Source organism: Hippopotamus amphibius, chromosome 5, assembly GCF_030028045.1.
Source record: "Hippopotamus amphibius kiboko isolate mHipAmp2 chromosome 5, mHipAmp2.hap2, whole genome shotgun sequence".
Lineage (NCBI taxonomy): Eukaryota > Metazoa > Chordata > Mammalia > Artiodactyla > Hippopotamidae > Hippopotamus > Hippopotamus amphibius.
The window spans coordinates 126,116,878-126,128,289 of record NC_080190.1 but is presented as its reverse complement, the minus strand read 5'-3'; the positions used below and the strand labels follow the sequence as shown (position 1 = coordinate 126,128,289).

The following is an 11,412-nucleotide window of genomic DNA, read 5'->3' as shown; positions in this document are numbered from 1 at the left end:
CAACATTGTAAATCAAATATACTCCAATATAATACTTTTTTTTAAAAATGTAAGACAAAATGGTAAACTAAAAACAAAACAAAACCAAAACCCCAACACCCCCTCCTTTCTATTATTACTTATATCTCTATATTTAGTCACATCCCCTCATTCTTCTAAATGGCATTTAAATTCAAATAGAAAAGATAAAGATTTTGTATCAAATGAGACGGAAAGCCTTCCTGTTAATCTGAGTATCAGAGAAGAAAAAAAGTTTTAAGTAAAGCAGTAAAACTTAAATACTGTAAAAAAATAATGGCTTTTGCTACATTAGCAATGAATGTTGTTCTTTCTTCAGTTTTTAAAAGCCAACAGCTACCGAAAAACGTTATTCTCATTCATATTATGATTATTTATTCCTTCATTCCGGAAATATTTATCAATTTTAAACAAACATTTCTCACCGCTAGAGAAGAAAAACGGCTGCAAATATCACTAGTTGACTCTTTTCACTGAAACTGGAATTAAAATATTATTTATTACATTAGAAAGTCAGGTTTATTCACTGTGGCTGAGATTGATGAATTTGATTGCAGGTGAGAAATACATAAATAGTAAAAAAAAAATCAGTTTAAAACAAGAAAATGTCACATATGCAATCTCACAAGAACGTGAACAGCAATTCAGCTTCACTTTTATTTTTATATTGCTTAATTTAATATACATTACACATATCATACATACATACTTGTTATATAAAAGTTCATACAAAAATCCAAGTAATTTAATATCTTAAAAAGAGAGAGGGACATACTGCATTTGATTTCTGGTACTATTCTGTTCAAATACTTTTAAATTCAGATTTCAAGGAGACAACAAATCAAAGCCATTAATTTTTCTGAAAGCCTTATGTTCCCATAAATTCATCATTCAAGTATTTTTTTATTGAAACAATAAACCATCTGACTGGTTGCAAAGTCAAGCTGAATAAGCCATGATGTTGAGCAAAAGCAGCACTTTCTCTCGGTGCCTTCATCAGCCTGGAATCAGCTTCTAACGTATGAGATGCAGGGCAGGACCCTGATTTCTAACCTGACACAATGCATATCACAGGGCTGACTATGCACAGCACACCCTGCACGGTGTGTCTACAGGGTCTCATTAAAAATATAATACTAAAAAGAATAATAACAATCATTAGAAATCTTACTTTTCCTAATTTCTTTTTTATTCAATTTGAAAAACAGTACATCTTTTTATTGTGCTTGGCAACTTGACATTATACCTGAAGGGATAATTTAAACATCCTATGGACAAAATATATACATAAACTTCTAAAAGATCTTGGTATTGTTTAATTAATTCAGTTAATAATTTCCGCTCTACAGGTATCAATCACAGCAAATATAAAGAATTTAAAACAATATTCCTCACCAAAGTATTAATATGTTTTTAAAAAGTGAATTGTTGAGGCACAAAAACATTATGTGTTTTGCCCAAGGTCATGAAAGGAAGGAGGGGCAGAGGAAAGAGCTTTTTTTTTCCTAACTGAAGTGTCTGTACTAAACCCTACATTGTGCCACCCTGCAAAACTAGCTCAGTGCAAGAGATACAGAAACTAAATGCATTATTTAGGAATGTTCGTTTAACCTCCATTGCTGTTATTAATAAACTTAACTTTAAGAATCTATGTTTATGATACATTACTAGGAAATTATAAAAAGAACCATGATCATTTTCTGAATAATTAGGCATGTAATGAGTTAGTGTTTAAATCTGACACAATTGATTGCAGAAACAAAATTGACACTACAGTTTTAAACAAAGTTCAGTGAAAGATGATTATTAACATGATTTTTTTAAAGATACGAATTACAGAACCTACAAAATTTAGAAGACAGTCCTATAGACACAAACATATTGATATAAATGTATTAAAGAGTCTTCTAGTTGATCTTCTGTTTGTTATGAAAACGTTCTAACAAAGCACTCATGATGTTTCCCGGTATTCTTTGGTGCTTATCAATCAAAGCTTGAACAGCATCCTTCGTCTACCAAGAAAACAAAAGAAAAGCCGTTATTCTTTTAGTTCTTAATATAGATAATTAGTTTGTAAGGACTTTAATATACTGTTACTTTTAAGAAGTCCTCCCTAACTTAGCACTCATCGCTTCTCAGAATAAATGATTTACTTCTCAGCACACCCATAGCTTATTTCTTTTTTTTCAATGTAATACTGTTTAACTTCAGAAAACATTCAGCACTCTAAACATACAAAAAAAAAAAAAAATAACAGAATGTTGCAAATTGTGTTTACTACAGAAGGTTCTTGAACTTTCATTGATTCAGTGGCTCTTTGCTGTGCATAGCATGTTTCTTATATTTACTTTATTACACTTGAATTACAGATACTGTCTGCATGGCAACTTTCTACACCAGGTTGTAAGCTCCTTAAGATACATCTTAGCATTTCTCCAGCACTGAGGAGAGCAGTGCCTTGCACACAATAAACACTAAAAAGAACTGAAGGGGAAAAAAAAATCAGAAGAAAAAAGTAGTAGGAAATTTTCTGGTGGGCAAATGGAAGTTCTCACTCCTTTCAAGCCATTAACAAACTACTATGCACAGTATTTGTCTTTCGTTACCATCCACACCAATCACATCAGGCAATGTGACAGGAAAAGGGGTGGCAAACTAGGAATGAGCAGATATGCTTTAGTCCTTTACCCCAATTCTAGATAGTTTAATAGGAATTTAAATTAAGTCATAGCAATGGAAAAAATTAGGATACATCAAGAAATCTTCTAAAACTGTTTCCCATTAAATTCATGAAAAATTTCAACAATTTTTACTTGTTTTCAATTTATTTTATTGAAGTATAGTTGATTTACAATAACAATTTTTACCTGAAATCAGTTAGTGGCTATCTAAAAAAGAATTATACATGTACCTAGGCAGGCACACCCATACACACTTCCTTGCAGCTGCTAACCTTTTATTAAGCCTTCTTTTTACAAATCTTGGACCTTCATTTCTCTTTAAATATAATTAAGAAACCCTAACCTAAAGATGTATTTTAAAAATATGCCACTCTAAATCACAAGTTTTCACATCTGTGAGATGAGAATGGTTTCACACACTTATGATAAGGATTCCATGACACTGAAGCCATGTCTTCGAGTACTTAGCACAATGACTTGACACACAGCTTGTGTTCTGTGCCGTACACTTTAAAATTTTATTCATTCACTCAGAAAATACTAGGCGCCTTGGAAGCTATAACGTTAGTGAAACAAGTCTCTAATCTCAAGGAACTCATAGTAAGCATAATCAAGCACAAAGTAGTTAAAGTGTAAGCTCGTTTGTGAGCTGTGTCATCTCAGAGGTGAAAAGAACACATCTGAAGTTCATCGGTGGCCGGTGACCAGAGAAGTCTGCATGAACTGGGTACTGTTCGGCCTTGGTCTCCCAGGACCTGTAAGATTTCAATTACAGTGAAAACAGGAGCAGGAGGGAAAAGCCCATAGAAAATCGGCTAAGCTGGCATTTCGGGGATGTGTTCATTTGCTGGGCAGTATAAGGCTTCAAAGGTAGGTTTCAATTAAATCATGAAGGGAGTTAAATACCAAGTGAGAAAGTACAGGCTTTGTTTAGTATGAATTGAGGTGTCAACGAAGGACTTTTGAGTGAAGAAATATCAGGGCTGTGCATTAAGAAAATACAACTCTCTCAAAGATTGCTCATGACCCTCTTTAGTCACTAAATCCCGTGGACATTCTTTTCATCTGACGTGACCTCTTAGTCACCATTGATCCTGCTTCTGGAGCTTACACTCCTGGAGGAAAAGCTAGATTTTCAGGCTGCTCCCCTTCCCCCTCCTTTTGCAGATTTACACCCCCCACATCAGGCGCTGACTTATTCCTCAAAGGTTCAGTAAGCATATCCATCTCCACAGCATTAATTACCACCCACTTGCTGACGACACCAAGATTTATACCTCCAGCCGCTTGGCCTCTGGTGGGAGTGTTCAATATAACTTCCCTTGAATGTTTTAAAGGCACCTCAAACTCAGCATGCTTAATTTAGACTGAACTAACACTCTTCCCCGCCATCCTTTGTCCTTTCATGAGCTCCCGCCCTATTTCAGCAAGTGACCCTGAAACCAGCCCAGTAACCAAAACCCGGGAATCATCCTTAACCAATCCTGCTTCTCATTGACGGAGAATGAGAATCCACTGGCGGCATCCGTGAGCTCACCTGCCAGTACCACTCAAGTCTACCCAGTTCTCCCCGTCTTCCTTCCACCTTAATAGGACATATACATTATATATACCTGCACCTATAAGTAAATCTGTATTTATATGTATATGTGTGTATGAGAATGCAGAGGGTGAGACAAAAACACAAATGGAAACAGAACAGATTTTTTTAAGACTCAGAGAATTTTAAGGAAATATCCCAAGTGCCCTCTTCAACATGAGTATAGTGTATTTTAATTTAGTTTTAGAGAATGTCTGCAAAATGAATCTTCTCCACAATCAAATGCCTGAACAGTCTAGCTCCCATTTCTTAAATGAGGTTTCATTTCTACATTAATTTGGATGCAAGTAATTTTGAATTTCCGATAAACCAGGGATCGTTATGCTACAGTTTATGTTTGTATTATAAACAATGACGACTGGAAACTCATGCACTGTATTCACAAAAGGAAAATTTCAAGTATTCTTTATTTCAAGTATATTTCAGTTCAACAACAACAACTTACCATCAGAAATACAGATATGGCAACTATATATTTAAGCAAATTCCCTCAAGAAATTTTACTAAACCACCCTTTACTAGGCAACTTCTGTTACTTTAAACACTGGTAAACTACATAAAGTAACTGGTGACAATAACTGAGGTACTTCAATGCTTCAGGAAGGCTTCTTCTTTTTGCTAGTTTGAATTGGTAAGGTTTGAGTATATTTACATATTCTAACATATAAAATATCTAACTCCACCAGTGCCATGAATATATTTCTCACTCGTATGAAAAACCCTCATATGAAAAGTCAAGTCACTGGAATTTAACGACCAGTAATATATTTTCCCTAACTGAGAAAAACAGGGGAGCAGAATTCATTTAATTTTAGACCTGGAAGAAACCTCTGAGATATCAATTTTAATTTCCCCACTCTACAAATGAGGACACCAAGACTCAGGGAGGAACCTATCATTTATCTGACACGACTGTGCTGCCTGGTGGAAGGGTTAGGATTAGAACTTAGATCCATAAACTTCCAGGCCAGGTTCTTCTCCCCTCTCTTCCCATTCCCTTCTATTCTAACCATAAAAATGGACAGTATTTGTCTTTTTTTTTTTTTTTTTTTTTTTGGCACACGGGCTTAGTTGCTCCGTGGCATGTGGGATCTTCCTGCAGCTGGGATCGAACCCGTGACCTCTGCATTGGCAGGCGGATTCTTAACCACTGCGCCACCTAGGAAGCCCAAAAATGGACAGTATTTGTAAAGAAGTATTCCTAACTAGCTCTGACCCAACTAAATCCTAATAGGTAAGCAGGAAATTTTTTTTTTTAAGAGCAGAACAGAATTCAGGTCTGTGCTAAAGGAGAATGCCTTTGTCAGGGAGCAGCAGAGAGATGCATTACATGAACATTATATTATATGAATAAAGTGAGTGGGCAAAAGACTCAGTGAGGTCTCAGCCCTGGTATGAGGCTTCTGGAGTCCCCGCAGTGAGGCATCACCTGAGGATGAGGGAAGTGCTGTGTGGAGAGCATGCCCTGACCCTGGAAACCAGTGTGGGAGGGTTTTACTTTCAGGAAAAGGACTGCTGCACACTCGGAGTTAACTTACTTAACCAGTTAGTAGAATAAATAGCTGGAGGTACCCTTTTCTAAGTTCACAGACAAGAACATAATGTGTCATTAATGTAACCTTTGTCAAGCTTCCTACATATCAGCTGATACGATGTGAACAGTCTCATCTGATGTGACATTCGAGCTGCCTCAGCTGTGCATCCTTTCCTGAGCGTCAGACCTTGCTGAGCCCTGTACGGCAAAGCGTACTACCGTCGGTCATCCCCTCTGCCTGTCCCTGGCCACCCCGTGGAAGGAATCAGGTCCTGCCCCGGTGACACCCCAGTGTGGCCCTGTGCCTGCTTTGGCCAGCGTCAGTGGGGATGAGTGAGCCACTTCCAAACAGAAGCCTCTCTGAATGGAAATGTTTTTAGTAAAAAAATTCCCTCACCTGATATTTAAAGGCTGCAAAATAGAGCTCTCACTTACTTTTCCAGTTTCATCTCAACAAAACACTCACTATCCGCTCAGCTAGTGATTCCCCAGTTTATTCCAGAGCTAGTATTAGGTGCTATTCAAGGACGAACAAGGAGCTGGTGTGGGTCAGATCAGACTGGGAAATGCTCTTTGAAACAAAGCTAAATAAACCTCTACATTGCGGGGCTTCTTAGAACGCCCCATACGTTCAGGTGCTTTACAAAATTCCTGGAGGCGAATTTGTCAGGCACCTTTCCCACCCCTGCTGTCCTAGTCATATCAGCTGTGCTACACTGTTGGTGTGTGCAACTTTCCTACCACCCTTTCTTTGTTTGAACTCTTCCCTCCTGCCCCAAGTCAGCATGTCCAAGTCACATCCACCACAAATGCCCTCAATTCTAGGAAGCATTTCCTATTTTTTCCCCTCACAAAGCAGCCTGTTTCCCTTTGGAGCTTCTCCTGGTCTCACTCAAATGCAGCCTCCCTACTGCTTCTAGTGATCTTTCTAAAAGCAAACCTATTATATCAGTCACCGGCTTTCAATAGCTACCCCTGGCTTTCAAGAAACAAAATCAATGATACGCCTTAGTAGTCCAGACGCTCCTATGTTTGCAGCCTCTTCTATGCTATCCCTCTAGCTACCCCAGACTGCCCTCAACTCCCCAAAGACTTTATACAAGTTTGAGCTGCCATCTCTTTATACATTCAGTTCCCTCTGCCTCATTACTCTTTGTCCAGCTAATCCCTTTCTGCCTTTCAAAACTGAATTCAAGCATCACCTCCTCCAAGGAGGCGTCCCTGATTCAATTTAGATGTCTCTCCTTTGTGTTTCCATAAGACAGCAGTTCTCAACCAGGGGAGATTTTGTCTCCCAGGGGACATATGACAATCTAGATTTTTTTTATTGTCACGATGAGTGAGGGATAGGGATGACAGTGCTACCGGCATCTAGTAAGTAAACATCCTACAATGCACAGGACAACCGCCCACAACAAAATACCAATAGCATCCAGGTTGAGAAAACACGTGGTAAGCACACCACTGTGCTAACACGTCACCTTAAAAACACCGATTCAGTTATTTACCTCCCACCCTGGGCCACAAGCTCCTAGGACAGCAGCAGTAGCCAGCATTCTTGGAGCACTTACTAGATGGCAGACACGTTCTCAACGACGAACGTGATCGGTGGCCTGTGACCCTTAGGGGTAACTCTGGGAGTGGGCTCTATTCTCTCCCCTGCTCCCGGCCCTGCCCCAGGCACACAGCAAACAAACAGAGGCACCAGGAACAACCCAGCTTCACAAGCCACACTGGTAAACATGATTCCATTTTCCTCCCAAGATATTTCTGCCAGACAAAAACAATTTCTTTCTTTTCATGGAGGTCAAAGCTTTCTTCTCCTGAACATCACGTATGAAACTTTTAAATTATTGGTGCCAAGAACTTCAACCTCAACACTACTGACACTTCAGAAAGAACAGTTCTTCACTGAGAGGGGCTGTCCTGTGGACTGCAGAATGTTTACCAGCAACCTTGGCCTCTACCCACTGGGCACCAACAGCACGGCCACCTCCCGAATCCTATCTGTCGTGACAATAGAAATGTCTCTCAACATTGCCAGATGTCCTCTGGAGGAAAAAGCACCATTGATCCAGAACGTGCTTGTAGAATTAATTAACTAATTTTTAATATAAAAATTGAAAGTAAAAATATGTCCTCAAACTAAGAAAGAAAGAATAATTTACCTTTTCAGCTAGTTCTTCTGCTGTGATCTTTGGGTCATATGGAATGGGGTCACCTAAGTAGGTGCGTAACTTCACTGGAAAACCTCCATACATTGGCGCAAATGGATAGCGGAACTTCTCATAAAGCCACCTAAATAACCCTGGTTTAAAGGAAACAAAATCATTTTAACTGGTTAACTATTTTGAGCACATAATTGTAAACTTTCAAATTAATTATGCAAGACTTAGAAGAAGATGGCAAACACTATCACCTCCTGGCAATTAATACAATAGTTTTTTAAAAGATGAGCTTTTCATCAATTGTAGCAAATGTACCACATTATACAAGATGTTAATAACAGAAGAAACTGGGGAGTGGTGAGGTTTATGGGTACTCTCTGTGCCTTCTGCCCAATTTTTGTGTAAACCTAAAAATGCTAAAAAATAAACAAATGAATAAGGTCTATTAATTAGGGGGTAAAAGATGAGTTTTAAAAACAAGAATTTTAAAAGGCAAACTGATTACTGTTATTGCAAAACACAGATAAAGACTGCGACAAAAAGCTAGAAGCTAAAAAGTCTAGAGACTCACAAATACGTGACTTACATGAATAAAAGAGAAAATGGAAGCATAAATTAAATTCAAGTAAACATGAGACTAAAAGGCATCAGTAGGGACTTCCCTGGTGGTCCAGTGGTGAAGACTTCACCTTCCAATGCAGGTGGTGGGGGGTTCAATCCCTTAGCAGGGAGCTAAGATCCCAGATGCCTCACAGCCAAAAAAACCAAAACATAAAACAGAAGCAATATTGTAATAAATTCAATGAAGACTTTAAAAAGGGCCCACATCAAAAAAAATCCTTAAAAAAATTAAAAAACAAAATAAGTAAAATGCACCACTAAACTAAGTAAAGACTAAAAACATTACTGTAAATTAAGAAAAAGAATTAGGAATGCTAATGACCAAGCATGAAATTTAGCAAGATTAAAAGTGGTAGTAATGTAAAATGAACTGATGGACTAAGTTTTAAAAAAAGAATCCAAAAAAGACAAGCAACATGGAGTACATAATTATGAATTGTACTGAAAATTTAAAACACTGTTTACATATGGAAACAAAGAATATACCATAAGACCGAAAGTAATACTCAAAAAAAAAAAACAACACTACACACCAATTTTTGAGATATTCAACTTTTAAAATTAAAAAAAAGCAATCAAAAAGAATTTTAAAACCACTTTACAATTAAAGAAACAAAATAAGGAATAATTTCAAGTGTGCAACTTAAATTCTAAAGAAATGACCTGAGAGAAAATCAGAAGGAATAATTACACGACAAAGTCAAACATCACCTCAATCTGCTTTTCCATTTCAAATTTGAAAAAAAAGACCTAAAAAACCATAATGGAATACCAACTATATACCAACATTAGACATAAAAGGAACCACAGAAGTTTAAGGTTTTCAGGATGGGAGTTGTACGTGGCTATGAAATGGACAGGTGTCATTTGGGTGGGGAGGGACAGGGGCTCTGAGGAGCCTGGTCCTTTATGTCTTAGCGCAGAAAGAATTCACTGAGAGGCAAAGTGATAGATAACAAGTGCTTTATTAGAATAGGATGCTTGCGAGGCTTACAAGCAAACAGGCAAGCAATGCTGCCTCTAATACTTAGTAGGTTACATTTTTATAATCAAAGGAAAACAGGGGAGGGGGAGAAGACCTTCTTTGTCTTTTCTGAGCAGATGCCACGTTTCCATAAATGATGGTGGTTTTGTATGTCACAGAGCATGTGCTGGGGGTCATTAACTTGAGGACACCACTGGGCAGGTTGCAGGCCTTACTCTCCACTATTGTTTTATTTTTCTTAGGGCATTATGCAAAGAGCCTGTCCTAGGGGTCAAAGAGCATGTTTGGGGGGTCATGAACTCATTCAGCTCACTGGGCAGGATGTAGGTCTCATGCCACATTGTTTTATTGTTTGGGGGCATGTCTTGTGCTTCTGTTGCATGATTTTGTTGTTAATCAAGTGAGCTAGACTTTGTTGTTAAGCAAGCCAGTCTGGCTTTGATGCTAGGCGACTTGTTCTGCTGCATGCGTCAGGCAAGGCTGCATTGTTTCAGGATTTTCCCACCACTTTCTTAAGCGATCATGAATCTGACTATGGTCTCCTAAAGCCCCTAAATTCCCTCTCTATCTACAGTCCCCTAATGGGGTTTCCAAGCTGACTATTAGATTGTCCTACTCAATCCCTAACATCTGGGAACACTAACACTATACCACTAGGCATATACAATATAATCGATCAAATACAGTACACAAACCATAGGGTACAAAACAAACTATAAAAAGTTCAAAAAGAAAAAAAAAACCAACAACAGAGACACTGCAAAGAGAAAGCACATCTAATTATCATTCCCATAGCTAGGTTCGAAGCTTTTTTTTGTTATCAATACATTAAAGGTAGGCAAAAAGAACTTTTTGATGTAAATTTATCACAATGCAAAAAAAAAAAAACAACAAGTAACAGCAATAAACTAATGCAAATGATATCTCCTTAGGTTGTTAATCTTAATTCAATATTTTATTGTTGTCCCTTTTTTAAAGTTGTCACTTCTTCAGGGATGAGTTAGAAATGTAGTCTGGGTAACACGTAAATCTGTTCTAAACCTCAACAACATGGTATTACACAGTGAATTAGAAAATTCACTCTGTAATGAAAATAAATAAGCTGGCACTCTTAACAAAAATCTAACATCTAGAACTTCCTTTACTTAGAATCAGTGATCCTTTAGATTTTAAAGGGAAAAACACCTAAATAATATACGCATTTTCTAAAGTAATAATTCAAAAGGTTTCTGTGTAGTGTTCAAAAGTCCAAATATTTAAAATATTACATTCTAAATATTACGTTATAATTAGAAAAACCATATGAATCAGAACTTACTTGTTCCTCCAAGGGATCTAAATCCTTCTCGAATATTTTCTGTAAACATAGGAATAATGGGCTAAAGAGAGAATTTGAATTAAAAAGTGAATATATTAATCCATTTGATGTCTCCATTGAGTCACTAATGCAAACTTTTGAGGGCCTATGTTACAAAACTGAGGTATTGTAAAAATAAAAGGTACACTTTTATCACTAGTGTGACTTATCAGACTAAAATTAACGTGATCGTTTGTGAAAAAAATATAAACTGGAAACACTACCCTCTAGTGGTAATATGTAATATTTCATTTACCAACTTTCCTATCATGTCACATGAACTCTTGAAACTCAAAATAAAGATTAAAGTGATCATTAATTTCCTTAAGTACAATGAAGGTGATAATTAAATTGGTTTCAGTGGGCTACTGAATAGGATGCTCACTGAAGAAAAAGTCTCAAGACAGAAATTCTCTCTATGGAGAAACTTACATAAATTTAAACCACA

General features: G+C 37.3%; 1 protein-coding gene across 16 annotated transcripts in view; it reads right to left on the bottom strand.

The window, feature by feature from the left end:
- Positions 1-661: 661 nt before the first annotated feature.
- The window catches only part of TMEM68 (transmembrane protein 68), a 31,730-nt gene continuing 20,979 nt past the window's right edge, over positions 662-11,412 (bottom strand). For 15 of the 16 annotated variants that reach the window (XR_009053865.1, XM_057736015.1, XM_057736014.1 and 12 more), the window contains 3 exons: positions 10,926-10,986; positions 8,002-8,141; positions 662-2,030 (listed from right to left, as the gene is read on the bottom strand). Coding sequence is in view for 15 of the 16 variants with exons in the window: in XM_057736015.1 (XP_057591998.1) it covers positions 1,926-2,030; positions 8,002-8,141; positions 10,926-10,986 (306 nt within the window). In the remaining variant the exon portion in view is untranslated. The remainder of the gene's footprint in view (positions 2,031-8,001; positions 8,142-10,925; positions 10,987-11,412) is intronic. The other variant, XM_057736020.1, reaches the window with a different exon arrangement.